The sequence below is a fragment of the Alosa sapidissima genome, chromosome 11, assembly GCF_018492685.1.
Source record: "Alosa sapidissima isolate fAloSap1 chromosome 11, fAloSap1.pri, whole genome shotgun sequence".
In the NCBI taxonomy this organism is placed as follows: domain Eukaryota; kingdom Metazoa; phylum Chordata; class Actinopteri; order Clupeiformes; family Clupeidae; genus Alosa; species Alosa sapidissima.
In genome coordinates this window covers 10,585,875-10,608,604 of record NC_055967.1, presented here as the reverse complement: position 1 = coordinate 10,608,604, position 22,730 = coordinate 10,585,875, and the positions used below count along the sequence as shown (strand labels likewise).

The following is a 22,730-nucleotide window of genomic DNA, read 5'->3' as shown; positions in this document are numbered from 1 at the left end:
ACATGCAATAATAAAACTGACACACAAAAAATAATATCAGAGGGAATTTTATTTCCACAAGTTAAATATACAAAAGAAAGATCTCTGCCGCTTTGAGTCATTTTTGTAAGTTAAAGTACAAATAAACCCCTGCCCTACCATCTCAACTGAGACGGGGAGAGCCACCAAACAAAACAAACTGAAATTAAAATGATGATAGTCATCATGGCAGAAGGAACCAAGCAAAGATTCACCCAGGGCTGATTGTGGCAGGACTACAGAGTGTGTGTGAGAGAGAGAAAGGGGACTTCCTTGTTTCCATGACAACATGGAGCCAGTAATGGTAATGATGGTGGATGGGATGAGATGGGAGGTGTGTGGGTGGGTGGGGGTGTTCTTATTGTCGTTACAGCTCTTAAGCTCTCTATGGGTTTTCTAACAGAGGCACTGAGGAAGAGCACCCAGACAAGCAGCTGTGTGACAGTAAGGCATTCATGAAAAAACAACAACAACAACAAACAATTCACCAAAGAAACCAGACACATCAGAACAATAAAAACATGAATCACTGAAAAAGAAATAAAAAAAATAAAATTGAATAATCCAGCAACAACAAAAAAACAAAAAACAGTTACCAATGTATTACACAAATTCAAAAGCTGTTTTACAGAGCAAAAAATTATGCATTTTGCAGCAGTATTACACTGCATGCAATGCAAATGATGACTGTTTATGCTGTGACTAAGTCCCATGACTTTAAATGATGTGATACAGGAGTGGAAGGAGGGGGGGGGGGGGTCAAAAGGAAACCAGTTCCCAGATGTCTTAGTGTTTCTCCTAAATATCCATGTTCCTGTTCTGACTAATATCTACAGCAAAACAAGTCAGGGAAAGAGACATGTTCTATGGTTGGCAGCTCCCATGACTGCATCAGAACGATCCCCTGCAATCCTGTTTTTCCATTTCAGCTCTTGTATTATCGTATTCCTGCCTCAGTTTGAACAAAACAGGTATTGTATATAAAACTCTCGAGAAGACCGTGATACCTAAATTGCTATGGGGAAAAGATGAGAGCCATCATCCAAGGATATGGCCGGGCTGAAAGCAGCACTCATTCCTAAATACAGTAAACTTTTTTTACATTTCCTTTGTACATATTGAAAACATCTCTGGATAAAAGACTATGTTGAGCTCTGCTCTTCCGATCGGATACTGAACCTCAGATGTGAGGGGCTCACAATACAGCCAGCATCTGTATGTATGTGTGTGTGTGTGTGTGTGTGTGTGTGGGTGTGTGTGTGGGTGTGTGGGTGGGGGGCGACAGAGGAGAGAACAGAAGAGAGAGGGGGACATATGGGGAAAGAGGTGATGGGAAAGAGACAAGACAGAAATAGAAAGGGAGGACAAAAAGTCACAGGGGAGACAGATTGTTTACAGTGTAAAACGGGAGAAAGTGAGTGTGTGTGCGTGCGTGGGCGGGAGAAAGAACGAAACACACACTCAGTAGTATTTTCAGCCACACCGAGCGCCAATGTGTATATAAATAGACGGGTGAATCAATAAAGGCTTGTCAGGTCTTCACTGTAGGAACAGTTCAATAGAATTGCAGAGAGCCAAACTGTCCTGGTTGTCTCTTTCTCAGTGAACATCTAGCCTCTGCTCTCCACTCTACGAAACAGCCACTGAGACGGGTCCTCAGTTCCGCAAGGCGGCCAACCTGGGAAGAACAAGAACAAATCCATATATGCCTGGACGTCTACTGATATGTGTGTGTGTGTGTGTGTGTGTGTGCACGTGTATAAAAGTCAGTGCAATTCACTGTTTAGACACCAATTCTAAACAATAACACTGACAAAACAGTGAATTTATTTAGAGGTTTCTGAGAGAAGCATTAAGTTGCAACTTTATCAATGAACTTTAACTGATTAGCTGTCAACTTCTACAATAATCGCCAGTTATTTTGATAATTGTTTTTTTTTTTTTTAAAAAGGGCAGAATCTGATTCTTTACATTATTACATTACATTAGGCAGACACATTTTTAGCCAAAGTGACTAACAACAGTAAACAGCTTTTTAAAGCAATTCTCTCAACAATTCTAGGACCATTTTTTTGCTGATGCTATATGCAAAAAGCCCAGCCAAAGACTGTTTTTAATTAGGAAATTGAAGGGATTTGGAGTCAGCTGTAATATTCTTGAGAGGATATATGTCAGTTTAGTAGAGATCATCCTTACCTATAACATTTCTGTCTGGTATAGTCACTTGACTTTACACAATAAGAACAAGCTGTCCAGAATTGTTAAAATGGCAGGGAAAATCATAGGGCGACCTCAAAAAACACCAGATAATCTATACAGCACTGCAGTACACAGAAAAGCCATGAACATACTAGATGATGACACACGCCCCCTTCATTCTGAATTTAAGCTCCTCCCCCTAGGGCGGCACTACAGAGTACACATGGCAAGGAGAAATATATACAAAAACTCTTTTATTCCAAATGCAATTTCCATGGTCAACAAACAATGGAAAAAATAGACAGAAGGGAGGTGTAGCCAGCACTACAAATGGGCTGGAACTGATGCTTTTTGCCTTGTATCTGATGTGTTTGCATGTGTGTGTGGGCTAGAGGGAGGGGATACATGTGATGTGCGGTGTTGTGTTAATCCTGTGGATATATGTCTGCGTGTAATGGAATGAATGTGTCTACTCTATGTTTCCTCTGTGTTTTATACTATTCCTATCAGTGAGACCAAAGATAATTTTCATGCAGGCATGACAATAAAGTATATTCCATTCTATTCTATTCTAAAAAGGTAGAGTACAATAAGAATAAGTGCATCAGTGAGTGCTGTTTTTAAACAGTCAAGTGTCAGTTCTAGTCAGGTGGTACAGTAAGTGCTAGGATCAGCAAGACTAGTTGTAAGTAGTGCTACGAGAGGAGATGTTCTCTGAAGAGCTGGGTCTTCAGGGGTTTTTTGAAGATGGAGAGGGATGTCCCTGCTCTAGTAGGAACTGGTAGCGCGTTCCACCAACAAGGTACAACAGATGAAAAAAGTTTGGATTCTAGCTTCTGAAATTTGAAACGTGTCTAATTTCTATACTACAGTATACTAAAATCTTCAAAGGGGTGGAGACAAAACAATACATTGAGAATTGATATCTTGGACTTGCATATAGACCACAAAGCTAATCAATTAATAATAAATCGTGGGCATACTATGCAGCCAGATATGGTTCATATATCCATAGTAGACCGATCAGCCATATCAGTATGACTACTGACATATGAAGTGAATAACACTGATTATCTTGTTATCATGGCACTGGCCAGTGGGTGGGATATATTAGGCAACAAGTGAACATTTTCTCCTTTAAGTTGATGTGAAAATGGGACAGCATAAAGATTAGAGAGACTTTGATAAGGCCCAAATTGTGACGGCAACAGGCCATGGGTGGCAAAGGCTCACTGGTGCATGTGGAGAGTGAAGGCTGGCCTGTGTGGTTGGATAAAACAAAAGAGCTACTGTAGCTCAAATTGCTGAAAAAGTTCATGCTGGTTCTGATAGAAAGGTGTCAGAACACACAGTGCATCACAGTATGTTGCGTATGGGGCTGTGTAGTCGCAGACCTGTCATGGTGCCCATGCTGACTCCTGTCCACTACCGAAAACCAACAATGGCACATGAGAATCAGAACTGGACCACAGAGCAATGGAAGAAAGTGGCCTGGTCTGATTAATCATGTTTTCTTTTACATCGTGTGGATTGCTGGGTGCATTGTTTACCTGGGGAACACATGGCCCCAGGATGCATTATGGGAAGAAGGCAAACAGACAGAGGCAGTGTGATGCTTTGGGCAATGTTCTACTGGGAAACCTTGGGGCCTGCCATTCATGTGACTCGTACCACCTACCTAAGAATTGTTGCAGACCATGTACACCCATTCATGGAAACGGTATTCCCTGATGGCAGTGGCCTCTTACAACAGGATAATGCACCCCATAACAAAGCAAAAATGATTCAGGAATGGTTTGAGACACACAACAAGTTCAAGGTGTTGACCTGGGGCCTGTACTACGAAGGGAGCTTAACCTACCCAGATGTAACCCAGGGTTACTTTGTTAAACCGGGGTTGACAAAACCTGGTTATCTTAAGTGGTGTTAATCGGTACGACGACGCTGATTATGAAGTTGATTTGTTGAGCCGGGGTTAACCTAATTGGAGTTTGTGCGCGTTTACATAAAAGGGGCGGGTTGCAGCGCAAGTCACCACTTTCAGTGATGACGCGATCACCTTATTTTATGGATGAGGAATGCACAATTATTATGACAAGTTATGAGGAATTAAAACCCACTCTACAAAAATCAAATACGTCGGCAGTGAACAAAGCAAGGCAAGGCTGTTGGCAACGTATTGCAGATCGGGTAGCCTAAATGCCTAAAAGTAAAGTTTTATTTCCACATGTTCTTCCAATATGTGTTACGGAGGATTAATATCTTGCGGAATGTATGAAATGAGTTGAAATTATTAAATTGCCTATTTTGAGTTCATAGAAATGCCTACAGATGCAACACAATTTAGAAGTGGGCATATAGATTATAGTAATTGACTGATTTAGTGTATGCCTAATCCTGTGAACATTTCAGATACAACACCATTGCCAAACGCACATGGCAGCAGGTGAAAATGAAACATAAACACATTATTCAGAATAGTGGTTTATATAGTCATAGCTTGCATTAATATTTCTTAATTATGAAAACATGTAGGCCTAGTATGCTTATAGCCTTCACTTGGCCTCTGTTTTACAGCTAACAAGAAAAAGGTGTCTTTGAACTAGAGTGTTTTACAGTAGCAGAGGAGTTGGCCATCGCAAATAACAGTAGAAGGCCGATTATGGAAGGGGTTGAGGGAGGCATTCGGTCGGATTCTGGTGCTGTGGAAATGTGTAGCCTTTATGTGCAGGGTACAGTAATATGACATTCAATTCAACAAGTTTGTTAAAATGGAGATTTTAATTTATTAGGCCTACTGTAGGCTATGTCCAATTTATTTTAGGGTATTCTTGCTCAGATGTTCAACATACTGTAGTTTATAGGCCTATGTCCGATTTATTTTCGGACATACAGTATCAGATGTTCAGCATCACCGATTAGATGGAATACATGAATGTCCATGTAAGGGCATTGCTATGACGGGTGACATTAGAGACTTCTGCCTAGATCATCTGACAAAGATAACGAATTCCTTCGGCTGACAATCTATATCTTCATAGAGAATATCGTCCGGGTATATACATATATATAGTCTATATATGGCGGTCTCTAAAACCCCTCGCCCTGCGAAGAGAGCCCCTCACGATTTGCGCTCCAATGTCGTATGGATCATCCAGGTACGCTGACATTGTGTGTGTGTATGTGTGTGTGTGTGTGTGTGTGTGTGTGTGTGTGACTACTTACCTGCGCGAAAGCTGGTCCTCCCTCTCCTGGGCCCGGGAGCTCTCCCCCAGAGAACTGGCACCAGCTGGCAGCTGGTTGAGCTGGTCCATTACCTCCAGGCCGCTCTCCTCGGCTATCTGCACTATCAGGTCGTCCACCTGCTCCTGGGGTGTGGTCAGGGTGGTGGCAGAGCTCATCGAGTCCTCCATCACCTGAAGGGGAAGGTGGAGAAGTAGGAATTGCCGTTCACTAGCTGGACTGATAACATCAACAATAACAACAACAAGAAACAGGAACATACTGCAGGTAATGTGGGAAGCTGCAATATGATCAAAGACTGAAGGACAAAGATAGCCACAACCAAACTAAGGAATAACGTAACGTAAATACACATAAATGTAAATAAAACTACCCGCTAAGAGATCTTAATACCTGAAGCAGGTAAAAAGATCACTGTGCAATATAAACTATAGACCTTATATAAAATATCCTTACTCAGTCTAGAGTGGTTAGGTGGAACTTACCGAGGTGTGAACGTCCAGGTTCTGCACCTGTGTCTCAAACTTGTCCATGACGGCTGACACCTTCTGCAAATCCATGGAGCCAAGAGCCTTATCTAGGGCCTTGGTCACCTGAGTCATGTTCTTTGTGACCTATGTTATGAAAAGTGGAATATGATAACATGTATGGCAGCATAAGTATCTCCATTCTGCAAAACAGATCAATCATCTGTTCATAAGGGTGCTACACAAATACAAAACAGTCACCAGTGATATAAACGCCCCTTATGTCAATCCCTGAAGGCTGAAGTATCACCCTGCAACTAAGCTTCCAAATGGCAAACCTTACTCTTTGTATGGTCCTTGCCCTGAAAGCCATGGTCCAACTCTGATATTTCACATTTTTGATCAGCTAAGGCAGTATCATGGACACATTTTTTAACCAGTGTTATGCATGTTGTGACTCATTGGCATTATAGATTTCAGTGAGCTGTGTATTGGTCATAGTCTGAAAAGACACTCATACTCACTCCTTTCATGGTGACTGCGGTCTGGACCTTAGAGGCCACAGCGTCCACACGTGAGGCCATGCGTAGCCAGTTGACACCCTCATTTTTTTTGCGAATGGCGTTCTCGGCATACACCCTGGCACACTCCACATTCTTCTGCTGGAGGGCCTGGAGTCAGGAAAGACCACACACAAACACCAAAACAAACTCATCTACAGGTAACCTGATTGAGCTTGTTTTGCTGAAAATCATAAAATATAATACTGGAAACTATCCTTTAGGGTTAGCACTGTGAGTGGGCTTGATACTGTTATCAGCTGTAGACAATTCAGAGAATTGAATACCAAAGACCTTCAGTCAGACACTTTGCAAGAGGATTCTTCCGTGTCTGTCTTTCATCGCAAAATCTGGTGTTAATACAATGCCTAACATCCAGTGTGGTTCTCTTGTGGTTAAGTTAAATATGCAACCGACTTCCTTTTTAGGACAGTAAACATGAAAACCTGGCATTTCTACATCTGTTTTGGATTTCAGTCAATGACCTCTTCTAAGCTGTATTTATTTTACACTGCTGGGAAACAGCTTGTAAAAAAGAACAGAAGTGTCTTTAAGCTACAACATTTTCCATTAGGTCAGAAAAGACATGACTTTCCAAATCATGTGATGCCCTGCCCCCTGCTGGTCACCAGCTGAAACTGTATATGAGGGCTAGGGTGTATCCTCAAACCTTGAAGCTGCTGTACATGAACAGGTCATGCTAACTTCAACCTGGTTTGGTGACTGTCATTCTCCAATTCCTTCTATTATTGTACAAAAGCAAAACAAACAGAAATTTGGAATGACCTTCACCTTGAAATGTCCTCATTTACAAGAGCTTAACACAATTGTTAAAGAATCTAAAGTCCCTTTCAAACATGCACTTTGTCGTAATCAAGTTCATCCATGAATTCTCGTTCATGACAGACTGGCGCTACTTTGCAAAGACAAGAAGTTCTGATGATCAACCATTCTAGGCCACTGTTCTCCATGTGTGTAATGTTTTCAGACCTTCTTTTCATTTCAACGATCTAGACTTGCCATTTTAGCATTGCCATACATATTGTGTGTCATACTGTGACACACAATATGTGCGTCAATCCTGGATTCTCCCCTCATTTGAACTACCCCGAGTATTTACTCCAGGTACAAACAAGTCCCATCCGTGCAATGTCCGTTGTGTAAGGATCATTTTTGAACACCCGACTGCGTTTAAGGTCGGGATCTAATTACTCGAGCATTGTCTGGACGTCATGTCTGAAAACAGCTTTTCAGAAACATCTGTATGATTATACCATAATCATCATTTGTGGTTGTAATCAAAGTCTACTTTATCAAAGTCAAGACAATAAAGCTTTAGCAAAAAAGCATTGCAGCAGCTTAATCTCTCATTTCTGTATGATTTGGAGTGCTATCTTTTTACCATATATTGAAAAGAGTACAGTATTTAGCATGTAAATAAACATCCTGACAAGAAAGCAAGAGCGAGATTTCATTACATGGCTAGAAAAATCAATTAGCTCCCTGATGAAATTTGCACAGTACGGTCTATAGGACAGTATCTACAAATGAACAGCCTTCGACCACCATTACTCAGGATATTTCCATTATTACAGTGACCATGCCTTTTGAAAATATGACTGGCCTAGGTCCAGATACAAGATGCTCACTTTGTTCCCCAGATTAATATGTGTCATTAGCACGTGTACAATGCTGCTATGGGGAACAAAATGTATTTTTTAACTCCATCCTATTAGAAGACAACAATGCCACACCATTTACGCAGTCAACATTATATTATGTTACAACTAGTCTCAAACACATCATAAATGGTTAAACAATCCTATTTGTACATACCTTCTTAACCTTGGCTTGTTCGGCCTTTGAGTCCTTCTCTGCCTTCTTTGACAGTCTTTCCAACTGCTTTGCTGTAAACTTTAAAATGAGAGTTAATAGTCAAATAGTCCAAAAAATCTGTAATTGTCCTAAAGCTGTTAATTTTCATTGGAGGTAATTACATCAGTTCTATTGTACAAGGTCTTTGATTTTCAGTGTAAATTAGTGGTTATTTACCTTTAATTGAAAGAGTGTCTCTATTGGGAAAAGACATCGAGAAAAACATTACATCATATTACATGACATGACATGACATAAGAGGGTTTCACTCTCACATTGTCCAAAATTATACTTATACAGTGAAGTACTTCCTGATGTTAATAGACTGTATAAAGCTCCAGCCATCACTTCATAATCAGTTAAGAACTGACAGCAATATACACTTGAGACAACCCCTGACTGCACATGGCCTGAACACGCAGGTGCTGGACATACATTATCTTAAACATAGTGTTACGAACAATTAGCTCACTGTCACTGTCTCACACAGGCGCATTGACTTATTTCTCAAATTAGTATACAGCATCATTACATATTACATATAATATAAATTATAACACGGCGTTGTTGCTTAGAGAACATATTATGAAGAATTTTTGCATGACAGATGACGTTAATGTTAGCTTAACAGGTAGTTTTGCAAGGTATCTAATTTAACCTTAACGAGTATTTTCAAGGAACGTTATGAACTATGTGTCTATCTATCTGGTTAGATTAAGAAACGGGTAACATTACAAGTAAAAGCAAATAGATAAAGTAGTCTTGACGTAAAATTAGCCAACATGGACTAACGTTAGCTAGGCGGCGGCGGTGGCTAGCAGGATGGCTGGAGATATTTAAAAAGTTTGATATATGAGTAAAATAAATCGTCAGTGGAGCATAATGACATATTAACAATATTGACAGAAATGCGGGTTCTTCCTGTCTGGTATGTACTGTCAACTGGTAAATCACAATCATATAATTAACCAACCTTGCTTTCTAAGCCAGCTAGCTACCTCCCTCCCTGGCTAGATTGCTAACGTTAGCTTTTAGGCTAAACATTCAGACAATCAATACTAACACGCTGACCAGCAAGTGGCTGGTCTTTTGAAGGATTAAACTAGAATACGTTACCGTCCATGGCAGTGGGTGTTTGTTCTTTCCTTTTTGTTAATTCTCACGGCGCTGACACAGCTACTTCTAATTTCAGGTATATGTTGTTTTCCTTCTTGGCAATCTTCTTCCTGGTTCTGGCTCAGTGTTGTCACGTGATAAATGATGGCCAAATTAATCCACGAAGAGACTAAAACAGGCATCTATAAACAAATATTTAAAAAGTTTGAGGCCTGTTGTTATGATCAGCTAGTTACATACAAACAATAGAATACATATGTCAGCTAAATATGATAATTCGATCATTTATTTAATAAAGTCCAGTAGCCTAGCCTAAATATATAGCCAAATGGGTCTAATTTAATTGGCATCTAATGGAAATCTTCATACAAAAGAGTTTGAAAATAAGCCCCATCTCATTCTATTCAGTGCACAGGCATTGACCTAATTGTGTGTGAACCAATTGTTCGACAGGGATTGAGACAGATTGTTGGATTGAGTGAGTGAGTGGAGAGAGAGAGAGGGAGGGGGAGAGAGAGATTTTAGTCTACAGTATCACAGTAACAGCAGTTTGATGTAGATGCCTGCCACACTGAATCCTTTCCTTTTCATGGGGAATGGGGTCTGGCGCAAGCAAGAACATCAACAATGCTGGTAAGTTGTGGCCAATAGGTTGTTTTGTTGGTTGTTGTTGGTTGCTGATGGTTGTTGATGTGCTTTGGATAAATGTGTATCAAATACTGAAATTGCTCATAATTAATTTATTCTAATACCTAGCAACTTTATTGGGGTTGAAAGTGAACGTGAGCAATATTATGTAAAAGAATTGTGATGAACATTGTAATGGTCATGGCTTGCTTAGGAAAATGCCAGTAATCCACTTTAGAGATACGGCACAGCTTTCTAAGAACAATGTAGACTTTTCATAGTCAATGACTGAATTGTCGCTCTACATACTGTAGGCTAGGCTGTATACCTACATAAAATAATAGTATCTGTTCATTTGTTTGTGCTAATATAATGTAAATGGCATGGTTGTAATAATGGAAACTCAGTATCCTAGACCATGTTTAGGCATAATATTGTTCAGCTGACCTAAATAAACTTGTCATACAAATTCTCATAACTGATGCTTAAGAATGAGTCATGTCTTCCCACTTTTCACTGTTGTAGCTGAACCCAATTCAACTACATCATTACAGAGCTGTGACTCTTCGTTGAGCTGTGGCCCTCCACCACCCCCAAGCATCATAATTACAGCCCCTTCAAGAGAGGACCTACTGGCTGAGCCCCCTGCCAAAACTATTGAAGAGGCTGGACGTGAAGCAAGGGAGGCCATACCTAGAAGATCACCTATATGTGTTGGACGTGGGCCTATTACCACCCGTCCTTAATGACCTGTATGTTTACATCATAAATATGACATTTTCACCCAGGTATGGCCTCCAATATTTAGGCTATAAACATTCTCACACTCATTCTCCATTTTGATGTAACAATATTAATAATTGTTATTATTTTTTTACTTATTATTATTATTATTATCATTATTATTATCATTATTGTGTGTGTGTGTGTGTGCGTGTGCGTGTGCATGTGCATCTGTGAATTGCATTATTGTTAACTCCGCGAAAGTTTATGGTTGGCTAAGCCTTGCTCTAAAAATATTCATTAACAGTGTGCGAAGAACATCGCAGTTTTCCGATGGAGACGACGACGACGGAGGCGAATCAGGATCCGATCAAATTGAAATCTCTCAAAAATGGCAAGACATTTACAGTTCCACAAAAAGACAGGGTGAGTATTTGGAGCGTTTAACAGGATGTCTTCCTGCAAAGCATGTTTTGTCTAAAGCACTTCTCCCTTTCTGCAGTTCAGGCTAAAGTGTTCGGAGCGCTTAACAGGAGGTCTTCCTGCAAAGTATATTTTGTGTAACGTTAAAGCACTTCTCCCTTTCTGCAGTTCAGGCTAAAGTCCTCCTTCATCGATTAGCATTTAACCTTAACCACAGATCGGTTAAGTTAATCTCAATGTAACGTCAGTGGGCTAGTTTAGAACACCTCTAACGTCAATTACTTAACAGGCTTTACTATACTGTACCTGGAAACTTGTAAAGATCCTACTGTTCGTATGAGTTTGAATGAAAATTCTTTGATGCAGCCTAAAATGCCAACCATATCTTAACAGCTGGGGAACTGCAGAAGTGTCAAGGAGTTTGAGAAACTTAATCGGATAGGTGAAGGAACATATGGCATTGTGTGTAAGTAATTTATTGTCATGGAATTTCTTATGTGACAGTGGTCAGAAAAAGAGGGATTTTTATATTGCTATGTTATACTCTCTAGATAGAGCTCGTGACACAAAGACAGATGAGATTGTGGCTCTTAAGAAAGTGCGGATGGACAAGGAGAAAGATGGTGAGTGTGTCATGTCAATAAACACATTTAAACTAGATTATTTTGTCTTCACCTTGTTTACTGCTGAAATGTGATGCTTCCTCCCATGAGTTAGATGCTGCTTTTAATTTTGGGTGTCTGTGATTCAGGTATACCAATCAGCAGTTTAAGGGAGATTACCCTGCTCCTCGAGCTGAGGCATCCTAATATAGTGGAACTTAAGGAGGTCGTGGTGGGCAACCATTTAGAAAGGTAAGGTACACACATCTGCACTGTGGTCTGATTCTGAATCAGCACAAGTAGTTTTGACTGATGTCTGTGTGGGTTTCCTCTCAGCCTCTTTCTGGTCATGGGCTACTGTGAGCAGGACCTGGCAAGCCTGCTGGAAAACATGCAATCTCCTTTCTCAGAGGCACAGGTACACACACAGATGTATACATTACATGTACATCCACATGTCAATGTTGATTAAGCATCTGAGTGCTCAACGGTGCGGTCCTTTTTCGTAGGTGAAGTGCATTGTTCTGCAGTTGCTTAAGGGACTGGCTTATCTTCACCATAACTTCATTCTCCACAGGTAAGACCTCTGGCTGTCTCCTAAATCCCTAAGCCCTGGCTAGTCCATTTTCCTTCAGTCCATGGCACTCCTAAGATGTGCTTGACCTGTGCGCTGGCTGCCAGGGAACTGTTTCAGATGAAGTTGCTCTGAACCGTCCAAAGCAGTAGCTCTATTTATTTTATTTAGATGGGTTGCTTCTGTTTATTTGTGACTGGCAGGGATCTTAAAGTCTCCAATCTACTCATGACTGACAAAGGCTGTGTTAAGATAGGTGAGTGGCTGCATACACAGATGTGGTTCATGGGCATTATAATTCAAACACTTACTTATATACTACAAATTTACTGTGGCTGTCGTGCAGACTTGTTTTACAATAGGCTGAGGCTGTTCTTAGAAAAGCCTGATTGTCTTACTACAGTTGTTTTCCTCTCCTTTAAGCCGACTTTGGTTTGGCACGGGTCTATGGTGTTCCCCTCCAGCCTATGACCCCTCGTGTGGTGACGCTGTGGTAAGGCCACCAGATGTCATGGTGTTCTCTGTCCCCTAAAGCTCTCTCAATCCTGTCTGTAATATTCTCTCTCACTCTTTCTGACACTATCACTCTTTCTTTCTCTTGTCCTGCAGGTACAGAGCTCCAGAGCTTCTACTTGGGTCCAAGACTCAGACCACAGCCCTGGACATGTGGTACGTACGTCTGCCATGTTGCTAGGGTTAGGGTTAGGGTAACTGTCCACGTTGGCTAACTGCCCAATCATGCGCTGATTTACTGGAGGTCCCGTCTTGAGCTATTGGATTTCCTCCCCTCACAGGGAACAGTCAATCCTCCACATGCTGACACTGTTCTTTCGAACTAGCCCTCCCCGCCCAGGAGGGCTCCTATAGTGGTTGTAATTCTCAGGAGCTCTGCAGGTGGTCATACAATCCTTGTGAGTTGTGGTGCTCTGTAATAACCCCCCCCCCCCCCCCCCCCCCTTCTCGCCCACAGGGCAGTGGGCTGCATCCTGGCAGAGCTTCTGGCCCATAAGCCCCTGTTGCCGGGTGGCTCAGAGATTCAGCAGGTGGACTTGATCGTGCAGCTCCTGGGGACGCCCAACGAGAACATATGGCCGGTACTGTCCGATTGTCTCTGTTTCTCTTGCTGGATCTTAGAACCATGAAGAAAATCATGTTGTCAAAGTCATATTGGGTTCCTCAAGCACAAGCAAGCAATGGTTTTGTCTATGTACTGTATATGTCTCAGTCGATGGAGCACAACTACCTTCAGAATGGTTTTCTACCAAGTATCCAGACTGAAGCCCTGACTTGGTTTGCTGCACTGGCAGATCCTCATATAGGCGGCACGAGTGATTGCAATAAACAAAATAATAGATAAATAAATAAATATGTGCATCATAGAAGCTAGGACCGCCTCTGTGCATTTGTTTTCTGCTCTTGTGCCATTATGTTATGACACTATGTCTCTTCCCTGAGGTACATTTGTTGCTTGCATCACAGGGTTTTTCTCGGCTGCCTCTTGTGGGTCAGTACAGTCTGAGGAAGCAGCCATACAACAACCTGAAGAACAAATTCACCTGGCTCTCGGAGGCTGGCTTGCGTCTGCTCAACCTGCTTTTCATGTACAACCCTCAGCGCAGGTAGACACCTATTCAGCACAGCCCTACGACCCTGTCCCATACACAGTGACACGGGCCAAGCACTAAACAATTCCAGCCAATCAGCATAGAAGGAAGGGCTGTAATTTCATTGCCTGTAGAGATGAGATACCAACTGCATCACACTGTATTTTTAAGTATAGTTGTATTGAGGAAGCAGCTATGAAAACTGATGTGAAGACATTTTAAAAAGTCTAAAAAATATTTTGTCATTCATAAACAGCTTTAATGGGATCTGTTGTGTAGTACCTGCATGTTCAACCTCTGGCTTTGCCTTTTTTTTAGGGCCTCTGCTAGAGACAGCTTAGAGAGCTCCTACTTTAAAGAAAAACCTTTGCGTAAGTACTGTGCTAGACTATGGTGCAAAGTTGAATGAGTTGATGGTAGTTATCTTGTCATAATCAGCCCTTGTCTCCCTTACAGCATGCGAACCAGAACTCATGCCAACCTTTCCGCATCATCGCAACAAAAGGCACGGCCCAGCCACCGAGGGCCAGTCAAAACGCAGCAAAGTATGACATCATTCATCCCTTTTTGCTGTAAAATAAATATTGTGCGAAGAATGACATGACAAAAACAAGGACAATTTACAAATCTACAGTTGAAGATACTGTATGTATGATAACAATACAGAAGTGTGTCTCAGTGTACAAGTACAGAACTATTTGCTAGTTGTGAATACTTTTTAAGCCCTACTACTGCTAATTTGCACATAGCTGCAGTGTGAATATGTGTGCAGAAGCCATCAGTACATGTCCACTTACATTACACCATTTCATGGCAAGGAAAAATCAAGTTTGTATATCTAGCCCTTCTGATATGTGAGCAGTGGGCATCCGCCTGGTCTTGCACGTTTTGAAATAACTTTGGAAATGTCAAAAGGGCCACTGGATAGTAAGGGACCATTGACTGTGCCTTTCTGGCCTGGGAGGCTCTTCAGGAGTATGTCTGGACAGTAGATCATTAGCTTAGTCCACAGACATTGGCAGAATTTTTCTCCAGTTTGCTTTCCCTGGATCCTGATGTCCAGTATATCTGGATGCATGCATTCGCTAGCCTGCTTTATTGTAACTTGTTGTTACATGTTTACAATGTAAAATGACTGTGCACAGATTTATGTGTATGAGGATGTCATTTTTGTGTATTGGATTAGGTCTTGATGGCCTCATACATTTTATCCTCTTTGGGATGTGGAGGGGCCATTTTTCATGAATTAAAGAGCCTTATTGAAACCAATTTGTCTCTCTCAGGATACGTGTTCAGAGAGACGTGTTGTGTGTAAATGTGTCTTTAGTCGAGTTGGCATCCTCGAAACAACACAGGCGATCAGACTGTTTTAGAATCGCAGTTTAATCAGATCAGGCAAAGTCTGTAGTCATGACAGGCGACCGCTGCCTCTGTGGACACCAAGTCTGACATCACTATCTGCACCATTAACTACCTAGACAGAGATAGATAGAAGAAACGAGTGCATCCTCTGCAGTGTGACTGAGGCCTTTTGCGTGTTCAGTCCTTTCATCAGGTAAACAAGAACATCACTCAGTCAATACCCCTCCATACTATTAAGACTTCTGGGGCTGTGGGGGGTGTGAGGTACTGCCCCAGAATTTCCAATACTATCTCCGTTAGGTTAGTGGAGAAGACTAAACAAAAAGATTATGCTGTTTCTTTTAGTTGCCCAGTAAACATTTTGGGTTTTTAGTGTCCTACATGGCAAACAAATAAATAAATATAAATAATGTAATACTGTCTATAACAGAGAACAACAATTCTTCCTTCGCAGGGTGAGCATCGATAATCGTAACGGAATCAGAGTGATAGAGGTCGCACTCCGAATCAAACAATAGCAGTCTTGTGACGCATTCACACATCTCACACACAACAATAAAAAATAAACATTTACAGACAGGGACCTTCTTACAGTAAATGCACAGGTACACACACAGCAATCCTTCAACATAAAAATGATTAGCTTCTTGTTCAACGTGCCATTGGTTCGTCCTGAAATTATTCTTTTTTTTTTGGAAACATCAAACAGCACTGGTGTGGTGCACAGAGATAAGTGTCCTTCAGCCTTTTCTTTTGGTTTTTGTTATGCTTTGAGCGACCAAAGAGAAAAAAAGGTACACATTAGAGAAAAGGTAAAACACTCCTTCATTGTCACCATGGTGGGTTAGTCTAGAGTAGATAGTCCAGTGGCGGTCAGTCGAGTTTGCAGGTGCTACTGTTGGGAACTTGAATGGGATGGGATTGTATGAATGAGAGAGGATCGAGGTTGGGGGTGTGGGGGGGTACTAGAGATGCCGGATAACAATGTTGGTGTCTGAAGCTGGGATAGATACGCCACCACAACTCTCTCACGGCCTCTCAGCCCTCCTGTCCAAAGTCATCTGTGAATTTCTTCACCTTCAGCAGGTCTTCAGTGTTCACTGTGGGACGAGTGGTGGCCAGAGACCGCAGCATGTCAGACTGAGGAAACAGAACAGGTGTGCGCTTAGTCACATTACAACAACCAGTGATCACAACAATCTGGGTATTTAGATAGTCCATTCATTGGGTTTGCCAGAATGCCAAGATGTGTGCCGACACTAAGCTTACCATGCACACAATGGGTTCTAGAAGCTTGTCGCTAGGCACATCCATCCAGGTCATTTCTATGGCAGCAGGGTCGCCAGGGGAGCAGGGAGTCAGCAGGTCGTCCACCATCATCGAGCTGTTTGCGCGGGACGGGCCTCGTACCTGCACAAGCACAGCGGCGTTGCCAGGTGAGACCAGGGATGGGTGAGAATTTACTTTATGCTCACCGACACTGCTGTGCTCAGCAGTTGTGTCTAAAATTTAAGGTTGTATCTAAAATCTGTCCTGTATAAACATACAATAATAATCAAAAAATCATAGAGGTCTTTCAGCAATGCCTATGAAAATATAAAACTCAATGCTATGATTTTGTCTGCTGATTGACAACACCAACCTGTAAGATTCCCTTTAAGCCATAGGGTGGCACTGTCTCAAAGCACTAAGCTCATACACTTAAGACTTGTAGTGCATTTACATGTCAAATGCTATGTTCTGGCATACAGACATGTCATTGGGCAGCCTGCTACAATATTCCATTGCATATTCAGAAAACATTTGAAACCATTTCCTACACCATCTGCTTAGCACACTCTCAGGTCAAATAACCAGGGACTTATTTCAAGTATGTGATTTAGTGACAAACCTGGGCAAGTTACCTCATAGTAAAGGGCAAACTTAATAGAAGCAGCTTATGGCTTCATTCTCCTAGCGATACAGCTTATACAGCTAAGGTTCTTCTATTAGTTGTGCACCACTTTACCACTTCACCATGCATCCAGGTTTGACTTTGGACACATACACAACATACCTGAAAACATACAAAAGCAACTCAACATAATGAACATCTAATCATCATATACCTCATCATACACTATAGCAATATGTAATGCAATATGTAACTATAGCAATATATAATGCAATTTGTGACATCTGGCTTTCTCCTAGGTGGAGGGGTTCTCAATTACAACAACATGATGAAATACGTATGGTTCTGACCCTGTTCTTCTCTTGACCGTCTGCTGTCAGTTACCTTCTTGAAGTGCGTGGCCGACTGGACCTTGCGCACAGGCTGCATGAGTGCGTCGCGCACAATGACGCTGATGTCGGCGCCCGAGTAGCCGTCGGTCTTGCGTGCCAGCTGCCGCTGGTCGGCGTCGCTCAGGCTGTGCGGCGTGTTGCCCAGGTGCAGGCGAAACATGGCCGAACGCGCCTGCTCCTCGGGCAGCGGGATGTAGATACGCTTCTCAAACCTGACCGCATGAAGGGAGATCAGAAACCACACCACAACTGCTTTAAAAAGTCTCCCTGCATCTTTCTCACAATATAGATTTATAAAACAAACAAGACATGTTACAAGGCAAGAGAATACCATAAATGGCAAAAGGATCCTGAAAATCACAGCCTTTAGACAGCTAAATGCACTGTGTCACAATACAGCATTATGACATGCTCCATTATGTTTATGTGACTCTCCCATAGGTCTACTGACCTTCTGCGAATGGCTGCATCCAAGACCCAAGGGATGTTCGTGGCCCCCAGGACAAGGACCCCATCATTGTTATTTCCCACCCCTATAAGCAGGACAACAAAGAACAACACTGCATCATTCACTACTTAGGCTACGTTCAGACTAGGCGTCTTTTTCTGACAAGAGAATTTGTGCAGACCACTTTTCTGTTTTTTGTTACAAAAAGCAGCCTAAAGCGTCTTTTTCTTATTATCCGCTTGTGATTGATCAGCTGCCAAAAAACAGCTTGACGTAGGACGTTTTACCACTAGGAGGTTGAACATTTTTCAAATTTAAAAACAGCTCTGAGATGCAGAAAAAGACAGCCACGATCGCGTTTTGAAAGAAGCCGAGGACTTTTTTGACAACACGGTATACTCCATAGGATTATAATGTAGAAAGGATGCCGGCAGCTGTGGAAAAGATGCCTAGTCTGAACATAGCCTTAAACTGTCTTTACTGTACTCTTCTGCTTCCTTCTCTTTCGAAAACTGGAAATTCCGATTTAGGACTTGATCAGGGATCAGGGACTAGAAACGGAGTAGGAGGAAGATGACACCTTAGCCTGGATTTTCCCATGCTGCCATACGCGTGCGATTTTATTCACGCTGCTAGGCAGCCTGGATTCCATGGACTTCGTTTTCACCTCAACGAAGGAACCAAACACAGAACGGAGGGGGGACAGCAAGACGATGACGTCACACCGAAGCGGTGTGCTACGTACAGACTACAGACGCATTTGATAGACATTCGTAGCGCCCAATAAATGGCTCTGGGCATTCGTAAACCACGTTTCAAATACGAGAAAATGTACATGTAGTTCTCAGACCCCATCTCAATGAGATGAGGTTTGGCGTTAGCCAGGTTACACTGACCTTGCATCTGGACCAGGAATTCGGTCTTGATGCGCCGCGCTGCCTCACTCTCGTTCTCATTACGTGAGCCGCACAGCGAGTCCACCTCATCTATGAAGATGATGGAGGGCTTGTGCTGGCGAGCCAGGTCAAAGAGGTTTTTAACAAGCCTGAGGAAGGAAAAGAAAGGGGATGGTAACAGAATTGCTAACGGAACAGAACAAAACACACTTTACTAACTAGACATATGCATTCCAAAACACACACACACACACACACACACACACACACACACACACACACACACACACACACACAAATAAAGCCAACTTTACCATTTTTAACTGAACAGTAGATCCATGTGAAGACTAGTAGTGAACAACATTCAAAAGGTCCACTCACTTCTCACTCTCTCCCAGCCACTTGGACATCAGGTCGGAGGAGGAGACGGAGAAGAAAGTGGAGTTGTTAGCCTCGGTGGCCACCGCCTTGGCCAGGTAAGACTTGCCCGTCCCTGGGGGCCCGAACAGCAGGATCCCTCTCCATGGTGTCCGCTTGCCTGCAAAAACAGTGGCGCTTTAGACACCCCTCTCAAGACCCTCCAGACGACTCGTGTCCACTGCTGACTCCAAACTCTCCACAAGTTAACTGTGTACCGTATTTTCCGGACTATAAGTCACACTTTTTTTTCATAGTTTGGCTGGTCCTGCGACTCAGGTGCAACATATATATATTTATATATATGTTTTTTTCCTCTTCATGACACATTTTTTGACTGGTGCGACTTATACTCCGGTGCGACTTATAGTCCGGAAAATACGGTAATATCCACATCAATGAAGGGATACCAAAATTAATATATTGGCCCTACATTTCAGTACATTGATTTTTTATAGGGACTGGACCAAAACTGCTTGTAATAATGCATTGCTGACCAGTGAAAAGATGGGGGAATTTGATGGGGAGGATGACCGCTTCCTTGAGGGCCTCCTTGGCTCCCTCCAATCCCGCCACGTCACTCCACCTCACGTTGGGCTTCTCCATCACAATAGCACCTGTGTGACCGCAAAACAAAATGGTGACTGCTAATCCTGGGCAAAGATGCTGTCAAAGAGCTTGAATGAGCTTGCTTGAATGAGCATTTGAATTCATTATATTTTGATTTATATTATTTTTAAAATAGGTGGGCTTGTTCTATCTGTGGCAACAACATCCGCATACAGTAGTAGAGGAGAGGAAATGGTCAGACAGGAGTTGTTCTATGCACCGAACACATCCACTTCCAGTAGGGGAGTTTGTTATTTAAAAACATCCACTTCCAGTAGTGGAGTTTGTTATTCAAGAACATCCACTTCCAGTAGTGGAGTTTGTTATTCAAGAACATCCACTTCCAGTAGGGGAGTTTGTTATTCAAGAACATCCACTTCCAGTAGGGGAGTTTGTTATTACAGTAGGGGCAGTTGTTCTATTATTTGCAGCGGTGGATGTAAGGCTTGATGCATCTGGAAAGTATGCCATCTCACTCCACACATGGATACCACAACTGTGAGTGCATTCTTTCTCTACAAATCAACAGTGCAATTATTTGAGGTGGGCAAAAGGCCTCCCATGGTTTCTTGTGACGTTCCATGATTCTGCACATATTAACCAAATAGAGGTATTCAGATTTTGCTGCAAATGACTCTTTGTTTTTCAGGATGTTTCATTATTCCTGCACACCTGTAGTGTAGGAGAGAGAGAGGACAAAGTGACTCACAAAGCATACTCACCCATCAGATGCTCCTGGAGTTTCTTCTTCTCGGGATTCTCACCCTCACTGTCACTGTCGCTCCTTTTGAGCCACACACAAACACACAATATTTACTAAATGCCCTCATGACATGTGCAATGGCAGTGCATAGCTATCACACCAAATTATGATTATGGACTTTAAACACCATTGTGTGTGTGTGTGTGTGTGTGTGTGTGTGTGTGCGTGAGTGCGAAAGGGGGGGGGGGGGGGCATTGACCGACAGTGGGGGCCAAGGTGTTTGAAAGAGACACAATGAGGGTGGGGGAGAAAAGGCAAAAGAGGGAAAGAAATACAGTAAATGATATCAGAAACCCCATACTTGTCATTGCTCTGTGCCTCCTTCACAGGTTTCTTCCCCTGCTTTTCTTTATTCTTCAAGTAGTCCTTTAACTTCTCAGCTCGGTCCAGGTACTGCATACATTTGGCTCGGATGCTCTCTTTCGCTTTGTCACTGTGAGCCTCATCTGCATTGACGAGTGGTTTACCCGTTTAACATCAAGATCACGTTTTAGTTTAATAGTAAAATCAATTTAGACTTCAGACAAACATACTGCATTTAGGGCAATATTACCCAAACTGTTACATACACGGGTTATGCTATGTGGTACAGAGTTACACGCCCATTCCTCTAGAAATTGACGATAGTAAAACTTACATTTGATAGCATGCAGAAAGTACTCCACTGCATGCTGGTACAGGCGCAAGGCCTCTTCATAGTTCTTTGCCTTGTCTTCCTCCGTGGCTTTGGTGACCAGATCAATCGCTTTCTGTGTAGAGCAGGTGGGAATCGGTAAACAAAGACACTATACAGTTGCTAAGGCACTTCACACAGTAGGCTAGTATATCAAAGTAATACGTTGACTAGATCTTAATATCTAGTCAGCCGACTGAAGTTAACGCTGTGCCTACGCCGCTAGACAACAAATAATTTCCGTAACGTTATCACCCACCTGTCAACTGTCAACTCATTTTAATAAATAATTAACCAGTAACGTTAACCATTATAATTACACTGCTAGCGGGCTAACGTAAATGGACTTAACACCAATGGATGCAAACGCATTTCTTTAGTCCTGTCATGGAACTTAATCAAAACATTATAGCCTACTAGGGCCTACAAATAAGCGATGACAGAACAGAACAACTTACAAGCTATTTCTACAGTCAAGCTGAGATCCCCAACCAGACTGGAACCTAGCGTTAAGGTTAATTAACATGCCAGCACGATCGACACCAAAAAGATAACAAAGAATTGTCCATTTCGACAAAATAACCAATGACGCCGAATTGTATCTATACGTCTGTCTAATGGGTGCATTAACTAAGAAGCTAACGGTTTCAACCTGGTAGTGCTAGCTAGCGGTTTGCAATGTTTACTATTGTATTGCTGGTTAGGAGCATAGCGAAAGAATAGTAGATCTAGGGTTGGCTATAATTCTAGCCTGGAAGATAACGCTACCTGTAGTGTTGACGTTGTCATTTCATCTCACGCTTCTGCTGTTTTCCCCAGTCTTTTATCCAACTAACGTAGCAAACTTGACGATTTGTTAAAAAATATAGTCTTGCCAAAATAAGAGTGCGTTTGCTGCCTATGATAATACTAGCTAGCTACATGACAAGCTTGGCCCAGCAACAGAGGAAAACACGAAAACAGTATTAACCATAGATACCGATTCCAATCTAAGATCCAGTATGCCCCACAAGTGCACATTAAAAACGCGGCAGTGCCACCTATCGGTTCGGCCCATATGGACATGCAACCCAGTTTCCCCTTTGGAATTGTGTGTTGATTTAATTGAATGTCAGCAGATGAAAACTTTTCACGATATTTTATTGGATTCATTGATATTAACAGAGGCATTTAATATTTTGTGATTAAATACCACAAAACCTGAGTAAGCTTATTCCTTTGCTTTCCATGAATCCCTAATCAGGC

General features: G+C 42.1%; 3 protein-coding genes across 4 annotated transcripts; 1 reads left to right on the top strand and 2 right to left on the bottom strand.

Moving 5' to 3' along the window:
• Positions 1-31: 31 nt before the first annotated feature.
• chmp1a (charged multivesicular body protein 1A) lies at positions 32-9,611 on the bottom strand. Its single transcript, XM_042109383.1, has 7 exons — positions 9,479-9,611; positions 8,540-8,559; positions 8,324-8,401; positions 6,452-6,598; positions 5,946-6,074; positions 5,443-5,633; positions 32-1,696 (listed from the first exon to the last, which is right to left on the bottom strand). The coding sequence occupies exons 1-7, from the start codon at positions 9,483-9,485 to the stop codon at positions 1,675-1,677; spliced, it is 594 nt and encodes a 197-aa protein (XP_041965317.1). The 5' UTR covers positions 9,486-9,611; the 3' UTR covers positions 32-1,674.
• A 363-nt stretch (positions 9,612-9,974) lies between these two features.
• Positions 9,975-15,298, top strand: cdk10 (cyclin-dependent kinase 10). Of its 2 annotated transcripts, XM_042109381.1 has the most exons (15): positions 9,975-10,111; positions 10,631-10,893; positions 11,136-11,254; positions 11,645-11,717; positions 11,803-11,874; positions 12,003-12,105; positions 12,190-12,271; positions 12,363-12,430; positions 12,631-12,683; positions 12,851-12,920; positions 13,037-13,096; positions 13,398-13,521; positions 13,907-14,046; positions 14,350-14,402; positions 14,488-15,298. In XM_042109381.1, exons 3-15 carry the CDS (start codon positions 11,162-11,164, stop codon positions 14,580-14,582), a joined length of 1,086 nt encoding a protein of 361 aa, XP_041965315.1. In that variant the 5' UTR covers positions 9,975-10,111; positions 10,631-10,893; positions 11,136-11,161; the 3' UTR covers positions 14,583-15,298. The 2 variants fall into 2 exon arrangements, with proteins under 2 accessions (XP_041965315.1, XP_041965316.1); XM_042109382.1 differs by lacking the exons at positions 9,975-10,111; positions 10,631-10,893 and having other exon boundaries at positions 11,236-11,254; positions 11,807-11,874.
• A 98-nt stretch (positions 15,299-15,396) lies between these two features.
• vps4a (vacuolar protein sorting 4 homolog A) lies at positions 15,397-22,457 on the bottom strand. Its single transcript, XM_042109380.1, has 11 exons — positions 22,254-22,457; positions 21,450-21,561; positions 21,114-21,258; positions 20,772-20,833; positions 19,938-20,057; positions 19,405-19,561; positions 19,024-19,172; positions 18,131-18,212; positions 17,672-17,891; positions 16,663-16,803; positions 15,397-16,533 (listed from the first exon to the last, which is right to left on the bottom strand). Exons 1-11 carry the CDS (start codon positions 22,272-22,274, stop codon positions 16,432-16,434), a joined length of 1,311 nt encoding a protein of 436 aa, XP_041965314.1. The 5' UTR covers positions 22,275-22,457; the 3' UTR covers positions 15,397-16,431.
• Between the last annotated feature and the right edge of the window lie 273 nt (positions 22,458-22,730).

Coding starts and splice junctions, on each gene's coding strand:
- chmp1a (XM_042109383.1), bottom strand. Junction 6,075..6,451: donor CCGCAGTCACCATGAAAGGA/GTGAGTATGAGT, acceptor TTCATAACATAG/GTCACAAAGAACATGACTCA. Junction 5,634..5,945: donor ACCTGGACGTTCACACCTCG/GTAAGTTCCACC, acceptor CTTCCCCTTCAG/GTGATGGAGGACTCGATGAG.
- cdk10 (XM_042109381.1), top strand. CDS start 11,162: ATGGAGACGACGACGACGGAGGCGAATCAGGATCCGATCAAATTGAAA. Junction 12,106..12,189: donor GTGGGCAACCATTTAGAAAG/GTAAGGTACACA, acceptor GTTTCCTCTCAG/CCTCTTTCTGGTCATGGGCT. Junction 13,097..13,397: donor ACCACAGCCCTGGACATGTG/GTACGTACGTCT, acceptor TCTCGCCCACAG/GGCAGTGGGCTGCATCCTGG.
- vps4a (XM_042109380.1), bottom strand. CDS start 22,274: ATGACAACGTCAACACTACAG. Junction 21,259..21,449: donor CTTTCTGCATGCTATCAAAT/GTAAGTTTTACT, acceptor TCGTCAATGCAG/ATGAGGCTCACAGTGACAAA. Junction 20,058..20,771: donor ACTCCAGGAGCATCTGATGG/GTGAGTATGCTT, acceptor GCGGTCACACAG/GTGCTATTGTGATGGAGAAG.